Source organism: Cavia porcellus, unplaced genomic scaffold (genome assembly GCF_034190915.1).
Source record: "Cavia porcellus strain 051 isolate PalLab524CR breed Dunkin Hartley unplaced genomic scaffold, mCavPor4.1 scaffold_9, whole genome shotgun sequence".
NCBI lineage: Eukaryota > Metazoa > Chordata > Mammalia > Rodentia > Caviidae > Cavia > Cavia porcellus.
This window is the reverse complement of record NW_026947492.1, coordinates 70,312,866-70,334,186: the sequence shown is the minus strand read 5'-3', so window position 1 is coordinate 70,334,186 and position 21,321 is coordinate 70,312,866. Positions and strand designations below refer to the sequence as shown.

General features: G+C 43.1%; 1 protein-coding gene across 1 annotated transcript; it reads right to left on the bottom strand.

Moving 5' to 3' along the window:
• Positions 1-13,836: 13,836 nt before the first annotated feature.
• Cnga4 (cyclic nucleotide gated channel subunit alpha 4) lies at positions 13,837-19,963 on the bottom strand. The gene is made up of 6 exons (XM_003465321.3): positions 19,571-19,963; positions 19,333-19,434; positions 19,007-19,113; positions 17,946-18,591; positions 16,863-17,212; positions 13,837-14,967 (listed from the first exon to the last, which is right to left on the bottom strand). Exons 1-6 carry the CDS (start codon positions 19,630-19,632, stop codon positions 14,510-14,512), a joined length of 1,725 nt encoding a protein of 574 aa, XP_003465369.2. The 5' UTR covers positions 19,633-19,963; the 3' UTR covers positions 13,837-14,509.
• Positions 19,964-21,321: the final 1,358 nt, after the last annotated feature.

Sequence of the window (21,321 nt, the reverse complement as noted above, 5' to 3'; positions counted from 1 at the left end):
GCTAGCCTTCCAGCCCTCTCCTGGTCCCAGGTAAATGAGGCGACGCTAGTGGACAGTCCCTGTGGTCTCCAGGCAGCGCCTACCTCTGCTTGACACGCGGACACTCCTTGTTTGCAGGTAGCGCAGGTGGAGCCGCCTGGGTAGGGTGTCAGGTTCCCACGAGAGGGGGCCAGACTGGGCTGGGTCTCGGGAGTGCAGAGGGGACAGAGCTGAAGGGTGCCTGTGTAAGAATGGAGTGACAGCTTTTCGGGATTCAACTTGCTCTGTATCTATTGTCCTTGATTCCAAAGAAAATCCAGTATGACCTGAAATGTTTTTCTCTAGCCCCCAGAAGCATCCATAAGAAGTGGGGGCTTCAGGGGAAGGGCAGATTAGAGTGAGGATGGGGTCTAGGCTTATGAGGAATTCAGAGTCCTTATGCAGTCATTTTGGAGAGGGTCTGGTCCAGTCAGAGTTAGGGACTGAGGCAGTGAGGACAAGGTTTAAGCCCCGGGTGTGCGGGATGTCATCACTACTCCCCCTGCTTTTCCTCCTGGCACTGCCTGTCTTGCTCTCTGAGCGTCTGAACCAGAGAAGCTTGAGTGTTTGTTCAGCTCCAGCACAGGTGGAGTGGCCGATAACCTGCCGAACTCTTCCCACATTGGATGACGGTAATGCATGGAGGTGCAGGGATGAAGGAAAGGCAGGGGAGACAGGGGTGGAAATAGTCGACAGACATGTACTTACCTGGGAAACCGTGTGCTTTTGTAAGTCAATGCACTGACTGTCCTATGTACACTCTGTCCCTAAGTATCACCTGCTCTAATGGGGTTTTTTCTCAGGTAAGCTAAGCACATCCCCCAAGGTGTACAGACCAGAAAGTTAAGAATCATCCTTAATACCTTACTCCCTTGTTTTCCTCCACCCCTGTAATGGAGGCTGTGATGCAAATCCCAGACTCCTCTTCAAAAATGAGGTATTATTCATCCAGCTACTGAGAGTGCTGCTGGAAGATGGGGTCTCCAACTGTTGGTCCCCTTCAGAATTGTCTGGGCAGAAGAACGCTGGTGACATACCTTTCTCTGGGGTATCCTCCCAATGATTGGTCAGCATAGAAAAGGGAAACTCTGGAATCTCTTTGCAGCACCAGAGCTCCTCATGGGGTTGGCTGAGGCCTCTGTTGGGACTAAACTCCTGCTCAGCTTCTCCCTTTGTTCAGTCCTGTTTTCATTCTCTGCCTTGCACAGGTGTTGACTCCAAGAGGACTTCTTAGTAAACATCCTTTGCAGTAATCTCTGTTTTAGAGTTTGCTTCCTGGGGAACATAACTACATGACTCCCATATCCAATCCATCATGCAGTCCTGTTGATTTTAGCTACTGAGTGTTCCTTGACTCCATTTGCTTGTTTACAATACTGTACGGTATCTATCTTGTGCTACCCTCCAAGTTCCTCAGTGGGCCACCAGCTTTTACTAATGCTTCCATACATTCATCATCTGCCTTATAGCCACAGTGTATGTTCAGAATGCAAATATGATTTTGTCCTGCTTTTGACCTTTGCTTTTGGGACAGAGAACACCTTTAATAGGATCTATGAAGTCCTCATGGCCTGACTCCTGCTGACTTCTCTAGCCAGTTATTTCTAATCATTGTGGCTTGTCTTTTCTGTTATAGATAGACTGACCTTCCTCTTGTCTCTGTTCCCCACTTTTGCTATGCATCCTCCAGTATGGAGATTTTGTACATACTCTCTGGAAGCAGCTTTTATTCATCTGATCTCAGCTCAAGCAGCAGTTTTCAGGGATGTTTTCCCTGGTCTCCTCTGGAATAGATAGAATTATAGGTTGACCCTGTTCCAGCAACTCCTACCACTCATTGTATAACCTTCTCTTGAGGGTGAGTGGACTTGTGAATATAATGAGATACTACTCTCATGACTATGTTATGTGGCAAAAGGATTTTTGCACACATAACAGGTGTTTTGCAGGTGTTCATGTTACTAATCAGGTGATCGTAAGATAAATTATTTAACTAGTCCTAACCAATTTACACAAGTTCTTTCAAAATCAAGAGTTTCCCTTGTCTAGCCACAAAAAAGTCAGAGATATTTGAAGAACAGGGATTCCACATACTGTTAATAGTTTGAAGACAGAGGGACCATGTGGAGGGCCACACATGGCTTTTGCTTGCTGGAGGATGGAGGTGTGGGGCACAGGCCAAGTGGTCTCTGCCTGAGGGCGGTCCCTAGCTGACAGCCATCATAAGAACAGGGACTTCAGTTCTCTCCCAAGTCCCTAAATGAAATTCAGTTTGGATGATGCCTTGTGACACTATGAGCAGAGAACCCAGACACACTGGGTAGGATATCGTACTATAGGAGCTAATAAATGGGTATTATTTTAAGCCACTAAATTCATGACACTTTGTTACTGTGCAATAGAAAAATGAAGCACACTGTATCTCAGGAGGCAGCAAAAGCAGCTTCTTGCAAGCTATACAAGGAAGAAGTGGGGACACTGGAAATTTGTTAAGGTTTAGAGAGATGTGGAAAGACAGCAGTGGAAGCCAATCTGGAGAGCAATTTCAGGAGTGGTATTCATGGGAATCCATGGTGATAATCTGGGCAGGAGATGATAGTGCCTTGAACTAAAGTCATGGAGAAGGTAGTTAAGATGGATCCAGAGTTGTTAAGGAACTAGGGAGGTAGAATTTAGAGACTGCATGTGAAGGGTGAGGAAAAGGACAAGAGAAAAATAAGAGTGATAACTTCTGGGGTTGTGGCTCAATGGTAAGGTGCCTGCCTAGCACACAGAAGGCTTGGGTTAGATTCCTAGCACCACTACCACCACCAAAAAAAAAAAAAAAAAAAAAAAAAGGGCTAAAGGACTGAAGTGTGATTCAGTGGCAGAGCTCTTGCCTTGCATGTACAAAGCCCTGGGCTCAAACCCCAGCACCACACACACACACACACACACACACACACACACACACACAAATCTGGTACCCAAATAGAAATTGTGTGATGATGATGTATTATTGTATAAGCATATTACCTTTATTTTTCATAGATTTGGATACAGTATTATTTCATACATTTTGATTCAGTATTATTGATTACAATTTTAGATGGCAGAACTGTGGTTTAGATTTTAAGTAAAATTTTTAAAGCCAAAAAGCTACTACCAGTAAGTGATAGACTCAGAATACAAAAGTAGGAATTTTTGAGACCAGAACTGAGATTATCATTCTGCTTCCCAGAATGATTAAAGGTCTTTTTAAATTTTTCTGATCATCATCTTTCTCCCATTTTATACAACAGGTTTTTTTTTCAAGTTTTTCTGGACTTGCATGATCTAATTTAATCTCCCATCCTGACACAAACATACACAGACAGACACACAAAACCTTCTTGCACTATCGATAAATAATATGGATTTCAGCTTTATTTTTTAAAATTAATTTTATTGGTACAATTTAGATATACATTATGATCACCTTCATTATAGGGAATTTGTGCCTGTATGCAACACAATCTTGAGTTTTCTTTTTTTCCTTAATCCCCTTCCTTTCCTTTGATCCCTCTTTCCCTCCTTATTTACAAAAGCTTTGTTTCAATTTTTTCTTCTATTTTTTTTTCTTTTCTTTTACTTTCTTTACCCCTCCCTTGTTCCTCTTCCATTTGAACATTTTCTTCCTTTTTGCCAATATCTGTTATACATTTTGGTCCTTATTTATCCTTTTGATTTCTCACACTAGAAAAACAGTGTGATATTTAAACGCATGTGTCCGATTTATTACACTTAAAAGTATGATCTCAAGGTGTATGCATTTACCCAGAACAGTCCTAAGACTATCATTTATGACAGAGTAGTACTCTAATGTGTATAAAAATATCTCCTTCATCCATTAATTCTTTGATGGGCATTTGGGCTCTTTTCAAGACTTAGCTATTACAAGCTGTGCTGCTATAAACATGGATATGTCTAGTACGATGCTTTTAATTCTTTTGGGAAGATACCAAAAAAGGCAATAATAGGTCAAATGGAACCCCTACTTTTAGTTTTTTGAGGCATCTCCATACTGATTTCTACAGTAGTTGTCCCAGTCTACTCTCCCATCAACAGTAGAGAGGAATTCTTTTATCTCCACAGCCCCAGTATTTGTTATTGGTTTATTTCTTGATAATAGTCATTTTTGGGGGGAGTGAGATGGAATCTCAGTGTTTTAATTTGCACCTCTCAAGGAATCATTGATGTTAAAGATTTTTTCATATGTTTATTTGCTGTTTATACTTCTTTATCTGAGAAGTGTCTGCTTATTTTAGATGTCCATTTTTGGATTGGTTCTTAAATTAGGGAGGCATCTAACTTTCTGAGTTCTTTATGTAGTCTAGATATTAGTCCTTTGAGGAACAGTTGGAAAACTTTTTTCCCATTCTATGGGTTGTCTGCTCACTCTGTATTTTTTTTTTTTTTTTGCTGTACAAAAGATTTTTAATATGATGAGATCCCAATTGTTGATTCTTTGCAGTATTTCCTATGCAACTGGAGTTTTGTTCACAAAGTCTTTGCCTACACCTATGTCTTCAAGAGTTTTACCTGTTCTATCTTCCACAAGTTTTAGTGTTTCTGTTTTAATATTTAGATATTTGATCCATTTTGATTTTAGTTTCATTCATAGAACTTCAACTTTATACAGAAAACAGTAACTAGTAACTAATAGAGAATAACTACCACCAGTAAATCTGTTCCATTTTGGACATAATCAATTTCAGATGCTTTTTAGACATTTAAGTAGAAATTTCATAAGAAGCTAATTATAGCAGGGCATGGTGGTATATTCCTATAATCCTACCACAGGGAAGGCTAAGGCAGGAGGATCACTGCAAGTTCAAAGCCAGTCTGGGCTACATAGTAAGATCTTATATCAAAACAAAACTAAGCAAAACAAAAGAAGCTAATTATGCTTGTTGTATAGAAAGCAATACAGATCACAGAATTAATAATAGGGATGAGATCCTAAGATCCTAAGTCTAGAAAAGATAAAGACCTTTAAAGACTAGGGTGATAGAGACTTGCCAGTAGAGGAGACCAAGAAAAGAAAATAGGACTGAGAGGGAGAGGGAGAGGGAGAGGGAGAGGGAGAGGGAGAGGGAGAGGGAGAGGGAGAGGGAGAGGGAGAGGGAGAGGGAGAGGGAGAGGGAGAGGGAGAAGAGAAGAGAAGAGAAGAGAAGAGAAGAGAAGAGAAGAGAAGAGAAGAGAAAGAAGAGAAGAGAAGAGAGGCATCAGAGAACTAAAAGAGAAAATGTGCTTTCATGGTTTGATTATTTTTTCATGTCTATATACAACATCGTAACCATTCTTAATATCGCATTATTTTGGTTCAAAAATCTGTATGTTTTGTCTTTTTCTGGTTTTGTTTTAAAATAGAAAAAAAGAGGAAAGAGCTGAACATTCAAATACCACTTCTAGATAAGAAAAATGAAGATTTAGAGATGTTCTCTGAATTTAGTGACTTGATCTTTAGTAATTTTGGAAGGGGCCACTTTGGTGAGGTTGTTGGGTCAAGACAGGGTAAGTGTACAAAAACTGAATGTGAGGTGTGGAAAATGAGTGAGAGGAGTGAGTGAATGCAGACAAATCATTTAGAAGAACGATTATTAAGAAAAGGAAGTGGGTGGAGGAGGGGGAGGGGGAGTTTTTTTAAGTGAAAGAACTAGAAGGCCCATTAGAATTACTCTAATATATACAAAATAATAAAGTCAGAGGAAAAAGAGCAGAGAGGGAGAGAGAGGGCAAAGGAGGAACAACAGAGACTAATTCATTTATTGATTAATTATGCCAGGCACCTGAGAAGGCAAGGAGGAATGAATCCAGAGAATTCCTGGAGGGTCCTAAATATTGGTGGCAGGTAGAGACTCAATCAATTGTAAGAGCAAATTAGTAGAAGGTTATTATAGATGGTCACAAATCACTGCCAACCAGAAAATAACTATATTTCCTCTATCTGCTTTGCAACTATATGTTGCTTTACGACTAATACAGTGACTGCAAGTGGGAGACATAAGTGCTGTTTCCAGATTGAGGTCTTAAAGGAGATAAACAGACTTTCTTTCTCAGTGCTCCTTCCTGCAGGCTAATTTTGTATGTCATTTGTGATTAATCAGTGAAGGTGAGTAGGGATGACAGTGACAGAAAGAAAGAAGCCTGGGTCTCCTTTACTCTCAAATCATTTCACTGTCTCAGATTCTTCTGCATGAAAAAGAAAAAAAAATCTATGAGCTTGTTTTTATAATTTTTTTTCCTGTATTGTCATAGCAACCTAACATAGCATTTTAACTAAGACAATGGATTCTAGATTTGGTGGGGAGCTACCATCTGATAGTTTTCATTTACTCTTTGAAGTTGGAGGTCTGATTTTTCAGTAAGTGGTGTGTGTGTGTGTGTGTGTGTGTGTGTGTGTGTGTGTGCAGGTGCACATGTGTGTGAATGGAGGGGATTGAAATTTGAAGAGCCAGGATAATTTAAGAAAACTATATTCAATGGGATAAGCAAAGTGGAGTCTAGAGGAATGTCAAATAAGACAACAGGAAAGAACCGAGGGCCCTCTGTAGGTTTGATGAATGTGAATTTCTAGTGGTGTGTTTCTCCAGCAGAGCTCAGCTACTTGGATGAAAACATGCAGAATATTGATGGTTCAGTTTAACCAACATTGGAATTTTGGATAAGATGGAAAAGCAGAGGGAACAGGGTAAACTAACCGGTAATGAAATCTCATCTGGACACAGAACTATGAAAGAGGTGACCAAGTCTAAAATGAAAAATAGGTAGGCTCCAGAAGACTGGTAGCTGTCAGCAATGAGGAAGGGAAGAATGGAGCGAAATGAATCTATGAATTTAAGAAGCTGAGATTTTGAGATATGGCAGCCTGGTGAATGCAGAATACCAGGTCTAATGCATGGGTTGTGAGAGAATGAAAAGCCATCCTTTTCTGTACAGGATATATGATCTTCAGAGGCCTTCTGGTTTTAGTTAACATGAGAGATGAGGATATGTCTAAAGACACTGAGAATATAAGAATTTTCTGGTTTTGGAAAAGGAGTGACAGAGAAGAAGACTCTGAGGAGTTTTCCCAAACATTGCAGGTCTGGCTTAGGTGACTCCCAGTGTGTCCCGTAGCACTCCGTACTTCTCACTGTGGTAATTCCTACACTTACGTGTCTTGTAATTGTTTTTTTGCTTGTCTATATTTCAGAGGTCTGACTCTTGCCTTTGTGACTGTATCTGGAGATAGGACTTTAAAGGAGGCAGTGAAGCTTCAATAGGTCAAAACAGTGGGTTCCTAATCCAATAGAATTGGTGTGCTTATAAGTAAAGAAAGAGATTGAATCCCTCTATCACTGTCCCAGATATAGCAAGAAGGGAACTGTCTGGGAGGGGGTCGTCACCAGAAATTGAGTCATCCAGATCTTTATCTGGGACTTCTGTCTTCCATACCTGTGAGTTGTGTGTTACTTAAGCCATCCAATATGGTATTTGGATGCTTGGTTCTAAGGATTTGGAGTTATGATGTTAATACTGAGTCCCTCAACATCACTGAATATGAAGTAAAATGTTAATAGATGTGAATTAAGCAATTTACTGATTGCACAGAGATGTATGTGTTGTAGAAGATGGCATATGGCAATCCAGGCAGACTAACACATAGTTGTTTCTCCAATACATTCTCAACTTTCTTTCTTCACATTTCTCTTATTCTTTACTTTCTACTTTTTATTTATTCCCCTACTCAGAGCCTGACTGCAGCTGCATGGTCAGACTTGGCTTCATGAACTCTGGATTGCTAACAGTTTCCTTGTGTGTGCCATAGTGCCATCTTTGGACCTTGCTTATGTTCTCTTCTCTAACTAAATGCAGATGGATAATGGGTGATGAGGGCCAGGAAGCAGTGGTTGTGCACTGATTTTAGAAAGATGGCTTATAAAGAGCACCATGCTAAGTAATAGGTGCCGTAAAGAAGGAGTAGATATTATAGGCAGAAGAGGGACGGGCAAGGGATGAAAAGATAGTGTTAAGAAGGCAGATGTACATTTCTCAAACCTAGGAAATTCCATTTTTATGCTAAGGATAATCCAGCACTTGGAGAAAATGGCTTTGTTCAGGGCCAGGAACAGGGAGGCTTTGGATCACAGCACAGAGGCAACTGCAAAATCAGTGTGGGCAGTCATAGGAAAGAGACCTGGACTGTTGTCCTGGAATAAGTCAGCAACCTGAGGTCAAAAAAGCGAGTGCAAGACATCCTGGAGTAAAGCCAGGCCCAGGGCTCAGGGATGCTGTTTTTTATCTCAAACAAAACAAAATAAAACAAAACAAAACAAAACAAAACAAAACAAAACGCAGAAATGTCTTCTGCCAGCCAAAGCTTTCTGTTTTTTCTTCTTCTTTTTTTTTTTTTCGGGGGTGGGGTGGGATTCTGAGACCCCTAATTTGATTATTGCAGCCTTAAAAATTTACCATTCCCTAGAGGAAGTTTCAGTCACCCAGTCACCCACGCTACTGGCCTACTGACCCAAGCGTGGCCACTTGATCCTTTTTTCAATATTTAGTGCCATATCTGAGATAAGAGTGGAACACTTAACACTTCAGCAAATATTCAGAGGAAAGACTCAGAGAGAGCAGAATATAGTACCTGGTGCACAGTCAAATAACCTGTTTTATAAAGCACTGCTTATTGTAAATAGTTTGCAGGCCCACAAAGTATCAGCACTTTGTCCAGGAAAGCCAGTGATCAGACGCAGTAGCATGAAGAGCATGCTGGACAGCCTGCTTCTAACCCCCTGACTGTACAACCTTATACTGTGTAGGATACAGTGCAGGAGAGAAATCAGCTGCAGCTTAGTCCTTGGATTGTTGAGCTTGTCTCTTTCCCCTTTCGCTCAGTTCCCCACTCTGTGTCTGATTAGATGCCTACTCCCCCTCTCTCCCGGGCCTTCCCTTCCTGCATCTGTATGATGTGTGGCTATGCTTCTGTGCTGAGCTCCTGCCTACGCAATCCCTGCCCCCGCAGGAGGCTCTTCTCTTGGGATGATTAAACAAACAGGGAGCAGGCTGAGAAGGCAGGTGGCTGGAGCCACAGCAGGCAGGAATGATGGGCAGAGAACAGAAACCAGGGGCAGGCCTGGTCTTGGCTGTCTCCCAACACAAGCTCCTCACCAAGGGGCCTGTCCTGGCTGACTGGTCCTTACTTGGCTTCAGGTGTCAGGCTTCACAGGTGCACCAGGGGGCCTGAATATGCCAGGTTATGGACTCCTTTGAGGCCTAAAAAGAGCCAGAGAAAGTTCACTCAGAGAGGACGTCCTTGTGCTATTAGTCTCCGTAGCCTTGTAGGATATGCTGGTGAATGGACAGGCTGGGGACAAGAAATCAAGTTACTGAAACAGGCGAAGCAATTATGGGAAAGCAGTCATGGGCCTTTGGGTTCATGTATTCTGGGGGTGAAAGCACAGGGAATTTTCAGTCTGTGAGGCTGGTAGTTTTGAGTCTTCCTGGCCATTCAGTGGTGTTACCATCTGCAGAGTGATTATAGGCAGTAGCTATAGGAAACCTCCTCACTGATGTCTCTCAGTATCACTGCTGATTTTAGTTCTTGTGAAAAAGTCTGAACAAGAAGTTTCACTAGCCAGTCAAGATCACAATTCCTGATCTCATTCCTATCCCTTGGGTTTTATTTCTCTCCCGGTGATTTTGTCAGTTTTGCTAAGCAATGCAACCCTGAAGGTGGCAGAGACCTGGACAGAGAGGAGGGAAGGCGTACTTCCTGCCCTCTGCTGGCCAGGAATGAAATCGCCAGCACAGTTCAGAGGCCAGTGGAGCTTAGTTAGGTCAAGCAGGGTTGAATGGGCAAGGCTCCTGCAAGAGGGTTCACAAGTAATAGTCCTAGACACTATGTTACTAAGAAGTAACTATCTTTTAGGTACTGGTAGGCAGTTTACAATTTCTGCATTATATACATTTTAATTCTCTAGCATTTCCTCTCAACAATGCTAAAATATTTTGTAGAAGTAATAGGCATCCTCAGTTAATAAGTGATACATCAGGACTGAAGTCCAACTCTGATGGTTCCAAATATATATAGTTTCCCATCTGTTTATTTTGAAGTCAGACTAATGCTTGCCCTGATGTGGGTCACAATTCTGATCCCACTTCTAACCAGGGTAACCATTTGTCCCTGATCCTTGCCTGAAGCCAAATTGCAGCTTCAACCCCAAACAAGAATCCACCCACCTTGCCTCCTGCTCCTGGCTCCTAGTGTTTGAATTACATCTTTCCTTGTGTCTAATGGTCTCTATCCCCATGAATCTGACTTTCTCCCAAGCCCGGTACTTTATTTCCATCTGTCTTCTGGGGCTAGCAGCCAAACACTAAGAGAAAAAAGGGCAGAGAGGGCCAAAAGAGCTTTGGGGGTGGGGTGGGGAGTAGGTACCTGGGAGTAGGGAACACAGAGGAGGAGTGTGTGCCCCAAATCTTAGCTAGGGTGAAGCCCTAAGTATTGTGGGAGGGAGAAGAGCCAAGCTGGAAGCAGATGGGTTCTCAGCAGGAGGGCCCTTATGGTCTTGACACCCCTGTAGAAATTTCTTTTAGCACTGACTCCAAAACTTCTGCCCACCTCTCACAGCTGCATGCATGTGGACCCTGGAGCCAGAACTGGTAGTTCTTCTCCAGAGTAGCAGGTGGTCCCTTCTCTCTGGCTGCAGCCCTAAGATCACCCTTCAGTACACTGGGCAGACTTGCCTGTGATTCACAAGCTTTGCTTTGCACAACTGGCTCCTTTCCCCCTGGTTACCAAGGTTACTGGCCACAACCACCATTCCCAAGAAAGAAAGGCATGTTTCTGGTTTTGGCTCAAGTGAGGTAGTTCTTTTCCTTATCTCCCTATAAGAAAGTGTATGACAGACTTAGGAGCCCTATGATATCAGGCAAGTTATCTAATGCTGAAGGCTTAGTTTCTTCATTCAAATGCAAGGGTAAAGATTAATTGAAATAATGCATTTGACTCAGAACCTAGCATAGAATAGCTTCTTAACAAGTCAAATATAGTATTTTTGTTTGCTCTCTGGGCTTTGGTTTCCTGATCAGGAAAAACGAGCATATTAATAATTTAAACTGCCTAACATTGTCATAAGAATTATAACCACCAAGTGATAAAAGATATGAATAGCACTTATGCATGATTTCATGACAATGTGTAAAAAATGTACATTTCTCTAAATCAGTCAATTTTTAGTTAACTTTTTAATCACTTATCTTGTGGAGCTTTAATCTCTGTTATGTTTTGTGGTATTCGTCCGTGTTCTTGTTTGCTTTCCCAATTTAGGGCCTTGGCAGGTCTTTAGGCATCATATGTTGGCTTGGACATTTGGAGCAAGGCCTCTGTCTTCTGTCTATGCCAGCTATGCTGGTGTGTTATTTTTTCAAGCTGGGTACCGCTCTGAGACTCCATACCTATTGATGGTGATTGTTCTTCAGTTTCCAAAGGCCCAATTCTTGGGGTCCCCTGCTCTGAGCCCTCTGCAGAACTGGAGTCCAGGCTGCTTTCCTTCGCAGGGACTGTGATAGAATATCAGCTTCCATTGCCTTTGCCTTCTGGTGTTATACGGCAAAAGGGACTCTGTAGATGTAATTAAAGTTAAAATAGGGAGATTGTTCTGGATTATACAGGCAGATGTGATCAAGTCAGATGAGTCCTAAAGGAAAGACCTTTCTCAGCCTGACAGTGGGAAAGACTTGGCAAAATGATATATAGTGTGCTTTTGTTGGCCTGAAGATTCAGAAGTCAGGTATCAAGGAGAAAGAGCTCAGTCATACAATCAAAAGGCACTACATTTTACCAATAGTCTAATTAACTTGGAAGCAGCTTCTTTTCCAGAACCTCTGGTTAATGGCTCAGCTCAGTGACACCCTTATTTCAGTCTTGGGAGGCTCTGAGCAAAGCCTGGATTTCTGACTCATAGAACTTTGAGATAATAAGTGGGTGCTGCTTTAAGCTGCTAAATCTGTGGTGATATGTGACAGCAGAAAAAAGGAAATTAATATAACATTTAAGAATCTCATTCCTTCTCTTAGTCTTGGGAAATCTTCCTTTGTTAGGTCCAGAAGCTTCTGTTTCTTCAACGCTAAGCCCTGGGAGACAGGCACAGTTTGATACTAAATGAATTATTTATGAAAACTTAGAAGCCATGGTCACAAAACAATCAAAGGCAAAGAGTTTCTGATTATTCTGTTTTTGATCCTGCAACTCAAAAACTAAGTTTAGGGGATGTGAAGATTTAGGTACCTTATGATGAGAGGAAAGATCAAATGCACAAATCTCAAAATGACAATTTCAATAAAATTTCTTGCTACATACACTAGTACTTAGCCTAGTGCTTGATACATACTAAATAATGTATTTTATATGTGAAGAATTTATTATGCCTTTAGGGTTATTTCCAGAAACTAAAATTGTATTCATTTCTGCCTGCCCTGATCTTCAAGTGTCAAAAACATTGTCTTCAAAACAGAGATGGTAAATTGTCTCCTTAACTAGAGGAACTCAGTATGAAATTGCTGTCAGCTAAGTTATTTTATGACATAGTGGCTCCACTGTGAAGAATTTATCTTAAGTAATAGCAGAAATAGGAATAAGAGAGAAATGGTAGAGACAGAAAAAAGGTGCATATCTGGCTGTGGAAGAGTTTTGTTTCTGCATTCAGAATATATCAGGTAGCCAGATGTTACCCTTTTTGTGCTGAAGATCGGGATTCTATGGTGGCAGGGGCCACCTGTTCTAACATAGCTTTCTTGGGGGAGAAGTGTGCATATTATATTATGCCAACACATAGCTTTTCTTCAGGTCATTAAATACATCAAATATTACCAAAATGTCCTTCATAGCATACTTGTGCATTCTAGATCAACATGATTTGAGGTAGAAAAACCTTTCTTGAAATTGGAACATATTTTCTTTCAACTCTGGGCCTCTAATCTGTTGCAACTCTCTTGACTTTAGATAGAAATATATATTTATGTACCTCTACATGTCAGGCACAGTTTGGTCCCTGTAGATACAGAGATGAACAAGACAGATGTAGTGATTGCATCTATCTATCTATCTATCTATCTGTCTATCTATCTATCTATCTATCTATCTACCTGATACATAGGATATATCATATATATATATATGATTGAAGTGCAACCTTATATTCTATAAAGAAGAAATCATGATATAACTACATGTTTTAAAATGACTCAAAGTGCAGTGACTCCCATAATCTCTCCTGACAATAGAGACTTGTCACTTAAATTATAAACTTAACCCTAGGCTCATTTAAAAATACTAACTGGCACAACTTGAATCTGAAGACTGGCCAGGTCATAGAGGAGCTGAAATGCTGACCAAGGATGAATGTGATTCAGAGATGACATCAATTTTTCCTACCTCAAACCAGCAGACCTCCTTCAAAGCACACCCAATTATTTCAAATATACTCATCTCTACTTGTCCCTCATCATGATAGTTCATTCTACCTAGTCTCTACTCTCTACCTTACATCTTGGAATACCATACAGGAGGGTTGGATGGTGTCAGAACCAAGATCAGCTACAGCAATTGGTAGGCTAGGTCAGGGCCAGGGAAGAATAGAAGCAAAGTTATTCATGCTGGCTCACTTAACTAGGTCAAATGCCTTTGAGTTCACACACTGTGATGTGCTATGCAGTGGCCAGTGTATGCCTGCAAATACATATGAGAAAGCACACACACACTTAGAGCAGTGCTATGCACAAGCATGCTTTACTTTGGCTTAGTACTGATTCCCTATTCTTCCAGTACTCCAATTGTTTTGAATCCAACCTACCAGGTACTACACACCTCATGCCCCTCACTCTGTGCCTTGGACTTTAGATACAATTCAATGCAGCCCATCATGGGTTTTGTTTTCTTTTTTACCTCCATAAATGCTTAGTGAGGAGGCAAATGATTTATTGAAATGCAATTTTCAGGGTACACTTGCAAGCCACCAATATGGGAGTCCTAGAGGACATCTTGGATCAAGAAGGCTCTGGGTGTGTTTCTGTGTTTTCATAAGCATGTACACACCTATGGAGGGTATCTATTGGTGTATGACTGTCAGGAGACACATAATTGAATGTGTGTATACTATGAGAAAGCACATGTGGGGACTCCAGAGCATTTTATGTAGAATACACAGTCTTGGCCAGAATGGGAATGTGTAATTTTGTGTGCATGTGTGTGTATTCAGGTTTGTGTGTGTGTGTGTGTGTGTGTGTGTGTGTGTGTGTGTGTGTGTACTGCTAAGGGAGAAATCAGTGTTTGCTATACTCCCACATCTCTAGCTGGACATCTACAGACAAATTCATTCTTGTCTCTCGGATAAAGCAAACTGGATGGCAGAGTTTCTGCAGGCAATCTTCCCTACAACTCTGGTTTCACTTGGAGGTGGGAGTCCTGGAAACAGGAAAGGGATCATTATGGACCTGGGGGACCCTCCTGGCCAGTTTCCCCCTCTCCATCCTTGGAAGTTCCCTCCTCAGGTTCACTGTCAATATCAGCCTCGACCAGGTCCTCGGGTACTGGCCATTCTCGAGTCTGCCATTCAAGCCTTTCTATTCGGTAGGCAATCTTGAGTGCACTGGACTCCAGCTCGGCCAGTAGGCGAGCAAACTTGGTCTGCAGATCATCGAGCTGTTGATCGAGACCTCTCAGTCGGGATTCTGTGGCCTCCTGTAGGGCAATCTCAGCTGCCTCAGCATTCACGTCCAGTTTGTTCATTTTGAGCAAGATCTCACGGCCCTTCTCTTCCATGACAGCCTGCGCCTGTGGATATTCACTGAGCACCTCCCGAAGGTCCTCTTTGCTTAAGCAAAACAGGTCTGAATAACCGAGACTCTTGATGTTGGCTGTGCGGCGGTTCCCAGACATGTTCCCTGTGGTCCGTGGGTAGACAGATGGGAGGACAGTTAGACAAGGGGAGGGGAGGTGGCATTTCACACCTGTATCAAGACCCTTGCCTCCATATTGTACTTCTATGTCACTTTTCTGTCTCACCAGTTCTTTCATTTGGTAGTGTCCTGGGAATTAGGTCGTATGTTGGGTGGGTATCAGTAATCTACATCAAATAATTCACAAGAAGCCAGGCATTTAATGGGATAGCTCTGTAACAGTATAGCTGCTACAGTTAGACTCATGCATTAGGTACTCTGGGAAGACAAGAGTCCCTACTAAGCTGTAAGGGCAGGCAGGGAATTTAATGAGGCTTGGTGGAAGGGATGGCTAAATTAGGTAGGAGGTAACTAGGGGAAGAGGAGGAGGCTGTGGGAGGAAGGCAATTTAGCCAGAAGGAGGAGCAAGAGCAGAGAGATAAAGCTGAAAAGAGTCAAGTAGATGCAGAAGACAGAGTGCAGAGCAGAGTGGCTGAGGTGCAGGGTGTGGGAAGAGTGCAGAGAGGAGGGAGAAGGTCACTTTGAATCTTGTTAACTATGGCAAGGAGTTCAGATCCTCTGCTGAGGGCATAAGACTCTTGAAACATTTTAAGCTGGGGCTTATACAGTATCGCGGCCTTTTTTTCAGTACTGGGGATTGAACTCAGAGCCTTTGCACTGAGTTACATCTGCCCACAATTTTTGTTGGGAGATGGGGTCTTGTTATGTCCCTAAACTGCTTAGGCTGGGAGCAGACTTGTGATATGCCTGCCTCAGCCTTTAAAAGTACCATTTGCATTTTAGAAGGAGCCTGATTACACCGAGGTCTCAGAGGGGTCATGGAGGGGCTACATGACAGTTGACTGTTCTTTCTTAGTCAAAAACACATTTTGGCCTCTTCTGCCTCATGCATATTGGTAAGAGGCAGGTGGGAAAGTAGGCTAAATGCTGCCAAGTCTCAGAGAAAGCTGGAAGAACATTAGAATATGTACATTTGTTGAACATTAGCTATGTAGCAGGCACTGTGCTGTGTCTCACTGCTACAACTCAGTCTCACAAATAGCTCTCTGAGTTTTCAATATTATTGTTATTATTTTTATTGGGTACATGAGGAAATTGAAGGCTAAAAAGAAAAGAGATTTGTTCAAAGACAAGTTCAAAGATAAGTTGAGAACAGTGGACAGCGTGCAGGACTTGGAAATTGAGGGGCAGATAGGAGAAGTTGAGAACCCCAGCTGTGAAAGCAGGCAGGCTTAGAGCACTTCTAGGTTCAGGTTGTGACTTTTACAGCCTCAGTTTCTTTACCTGTGATTAGGCACAACAGTTCCCACCATTCAGGCCTGGTCTAGAGTTGATGGTCCGTAAATGAGAATTTCTTCTCTTTACTTTCCACTGAGCTGTGAGAAAGTCATTCTTGGTACTGATCCCAAGAATGTGTACTTATCACCTATGTAACCTTGGGCAAGTTACCAAACCGCTCTGAGTTTCAACTTCCTTATCTTTAAAATATGACAAGATTGGGACCTATCTATAAGAGTCGTGTGGGAATTTAATGAGTTGATACATTTGAAACCCTTGGAACAGGGTGTGTGGTAGGCCTGAGGTAAACATTATTATTACTATCACCTTTGTCATTTTCTACTGGCTCAGTGCTGCAGTCAGTACCCACAGAGGACACCTACTCTCTCTTCCAAGGACCCAGCATGCTCCACTGCCTTTGGCTTAGCTTCTTTTTAGGGAACTTCACATCCCACTTCTCTCCTGACTCCTGTCGTGACTCAGGTAAGGGTCAGGTTTCCTTTATCTGTGTGTCTTGAGGTAGCACCTTTCCCACTCTTGGTTCTGCTATTCCCATTTCCCTCTCCAGTCCCCGTCCCTGGCACAGATGCTACGGTGCCCACCTTTGATGTTGATGATGCTGATCTCCCCGAAGTACAGCCCTGCCCCAAGCACAGCATACTGCGTGATACCATCGTCTGCCACCACAGCCAGCTGGCCCTCACGGATAATGTACATCTCTCTGCCAATGTCTCCTTTGCGGCATACGTATTCACCAGGCGAGTAGGTCTGGGGCTGCAGCTTCAGCACCAGCTCCTCCAGCAGGCTTGCCTCGCAGTTCTGGAAGATCTGTACCCGGCTCAGAGTGGACAGATGCACCGACACAGCAACCTCTGCCCGAAGTCGCTCAGGCAAGTGTTGTAAGATGGCTACCTCATTGGTCATCTTCTTGTTGATCTGCAGATGCTGGTACCTGGGAGGAGGGACAATGCCATTTCTTACCCGACTCCTACACGTGTGTCTCCACCTTTTCATCAGGGTTCAGTTCAGCCAAGAACCTGAGATCTCAGAAGGGTCATGGGGGGATACATGACACTTGGCTATTCTCCTTTCTTGGTCAAAGACATGTTTTGGCCTCTTCTACTTCATGTAAGTCATGGAAGCCTTCACTGCTTGACAAGGAATAACATACCTTTATCTCCTATCAGGCTCCACCCTACCCACAATGGGTGTCTCACACCACTTACATTGATAGCTACCTCAACAATTGGGGTCTTATCCTCTCAGGGGCCTTTTCTCAGGCTCCTCAATTATGTGATACTTTTTTTGTTCAGAACACGGTATATACTACCATGATACAGTCAGCCATGATACAGTTGGCCGTCCCTTGGGGCATACTGGCCATTTCTACTCACTCCTTCCAGAATCTTCTGAGACCTACCAAGCATGGACTCCTCCCATCCCCTCATCTCCATGTTATCTTTCTTGCTGGACTTCCTCTTCCTATCAGTCTCTTTCCCATCCTCTCCCAGAAAGAAGTCCAGAGTGTCTCAATGGAAGAAACTTCATTCCAGGCCCTTCTACCGAAGCAGGAATGAATACTACATTTTGAGAGCCTTGGGCCAGCGAGTATGGAGAATGAGGTTGCCTCCCTAAATTCTACCATGGGCTTCTCTCTGGCCCAATCTGGAAGCTGAGGATCTCACCAGTCAATAACGCGTCGCTCCAGTCTGCGGTTGACATGGTGTAGCTTCATATACTTCTTCACCAATGCATGATCTGGGTAGAAAGCCGCATCTGCAGTGTTCATGTTGTAGATGACAGAGCTCATGCTACCCATGATAGTGGCAAAACCCATGACAGCCAGCAGGAAGTCAGCTACCATGAAGAGGTACTCTTCCTCCCGGGCTGGCAGTGGTGTGTCCCCCACAGTAGTCAGGATCAGGGTGGAGAAATAAAAGCTGTACAGATACTGGCGCCGCAGGCGCTCAAAGCCAGGCTGTGCTGGGTCTGGGTATACCCAGGGGTCTTGCCCAAAGCCCAAGTACTGGGACAGGGCAAAATAGAGGCAGCTATTCCAGTGGATGACGACAAAGATGTAGAGCATCAGTTTAGCGATTCGAAAGGCATTGGGGTAAGCTGTGCGAGTCTCTGTGCGGTCAAAGGCCTCAAAGAGGCGGGGCACCCGAAGAAAGCGATTCAGCCTCAGTGTGGGTACATGGGGGCCCAACCGCATGTAGACCAGATCGGTGGGGATCAGAGAAGCCAAGTCCAATACAAAGCTCCACGTGCGAACATAACGACTGGCAATCATACCCTTGTTTACCACCAGGATGCCCTGTTCTAAGAATCCTAGGAGGAGGAAGGGAAGGGAAGGGACAGGTTGGGATCAATCTTGAGTGAGGATGGACAGGCCACAGTAGGGCACAGAGATAGACACAGGGACAAAGTGAAGGCAGATATAAGTCACTCCAGAGTTTCTAGGGTGAGTACATTAATGTTGTCAAGCGTAGGCAGAGGCAGGGGAAAGTGGAGGGGGTCTCTTCCTTGTTAATAAGAGGTTTTTTCTTTTTTTCTTTTTGAGACAGAGTCTTGCTATGTAGTTCAGGCTGGCCTTGGGCTCACTTTGTAGCCCAGGCTGGTCTTGAGCTTGCAATGATCTTACTGCCTCAGCCTCTCGAGTGCTGGGATTACAGGTGTGAGCCACCACACCTGGCAATATGAGGTTTTATTAGGAGGGGGACAGGGGACAAGGCTTCTGTCTGACCTGTGTGAAAGTGCACCACGATGTCCATTAGGTAGAGCAGATCACTGGTATAGTCCAGTATGAACCAGACCACTAGGTAACCATGCTGCAAGTCTGGAAAGCAGGCTCTGTGGGGCCCAAACAGGGGGACTTGGTTTAGAATCACTCTTTGTGGGTAAGGCGTTCTATCAGCCTATTACTCTGCCTTGGGCCCTTGTATGGGTGTTGCCCTTTCTTATGGGTGTTGCCCCTTCTTTAGGCACTGCCCAAGGATCCATCCCTCTCCTGGGTTTCACTCTTTACCCATCGTCCCCTGGTAAGGCCCCCTTTCAGTGCCCCTGCCAAACCTGCACACAATAATGATGAGATTATACATGACTGGGAAGACCATCGTGTTCAGCCACCAGTAGTAGTAATCCCCAGATGGATCTAGGACAGGCAGCCTCTTCCTGAAGGTAAAAAGGGAAATTTGCTTCACCAATTTACCAGACATTCAATGCTGTGGCTGTAATTTGAAGCACTAAGAGAAACGAGGTTCTACGGAGTAAGGAGAATAGATTTGATGCTGAGGACTAGGATCCTCACCTGGTCGTTGAGGGGACAGGGGGACTGGACTCTGTTGTCTTCACTTTGCTGTCTTGGCTCATGGTTCTGTAGTCTGGTTGTGATGCTTGAAGTATCTAGGGTCCCTCTGCTTGGGCAGGAGGGCGCTAATGCTTGACTGCCTGGAAGAGGCTGCCCTTGGGCTCCAGCTGTGATTTCTCTGTCTTCAAAGCTCTTAGCAACACAATTAGAACTAGCAGTTACTGAAGGGGTGGAGGCAGTGTAGCTGTAGCACCCTGCCCTATCTCTCGGGCATTGGCTCATGCCTGCTAGCTAAACACCATTAATGAGGTCCCTGGAGAAGGCAGAGGGAGCATGCCTCAGAAGGAAGCCTGGACCTTATTTCTGCCTTCTTTCTCTCTTCTTTAGCTCCAAGCTGAGTTGCACGGGGGTCCTGTAGAGCAGAGATTTGGGCTTCAATGTAGATTCAAACATTCTGTTTTATTTTGTGCAGGTTTTCTACCAGCTCTCATTATTTATTTAACAACTATTTGCTGAATGGTTCATCTGTGTCAGGTGCTAAACTAGTCCCCAGAGACCAAGAGTGGCCTCTCATATCAGATATGAGCTCTGTTTTCACTATCTATATCCTTATCTACATTCATATCCACCTGACCTCCTTCCTACTGAATGGTGTCACGGGGGCCATCTTATGATGCTTCTGTCCTTATTCCTTTGTTATTATCTTTAGTGCTTAACGCCTACAACCAATCTATGTATTTTGTGAATCTTCATCTTCTTCCAACTTTTCCATTTTTGAATATGCATAAATCTTTTCTAGACCAAAACAAGAGCCCTATTAATTCTCCTTCAATTTGATGTCGCTTTTATTACTGTCATCTTTCTTAGTCAGAGAGCTAGAATCCTGTTATGTTACAGGATAAAACCATGCTAAGTACTAGAGACACGAAGAGTAGGATATTCTTCCTTCCCTCCAGAAACTTACTGCCTAATAGCATCTTTCTACCCCTTTTCTCTTATCCAGGCTACTTAGGCCAGGTAGCACTCACTGTCTTAAACCTAGTGCCCTTGATCCTAGCATTGCACCATGAATTAACTCCAGCATCACACACTCTAGATGAGGCTTTGGGGGACATCTAGACACAAACCATAATGAGCCTCAATTGACATGTTTTCTGCATGTCCCTGAGTATCTAGACACACTCTGATTGCAGTTCACAGAGAATGCTCCATCCATGGTCCACTCTGTCTTTCCTTGTTGGTCCTTTGGATTACAACCTCTAATTTGTAATTACCTGTTTACCCTCTTTCCCCTGCCAGGCCGTAAGTAAGCTTCTGGAGCGAAGAAAGCATGTTCCATTCCTCTTGTCTCTTAATACTAACACAAAATTGGTCTGGCATGTAGCAAGGTTATAACGTGTTGACTAAGAAAGATGATAGTAATGAAAGGGACATGATGGTGAGGGAGAATTAATAGGCTTCTTGTTTTGGTCTAGAAAATATGTATATTCAAAGATTTCTTTTAAATACTTTTTATCTTGAACTAATTTTAATCCTATAAAAAGTTCCAAAAATAATACAGAAAGTTGCTGTATAGTCTTTACCAATTTCCCCTGATGTGACCATCTTACATAACCATAGGATGGTCAACCACAGAAAGTCGATAACGTTGGCACAACACTGGAAATTTCAGTCCTTGTCTGAAACTTTCATTTCTCTTAGTTTTATCTTATTCTTGCTTATTTCCCAACACTCAAGTCAGATGGCTTCTC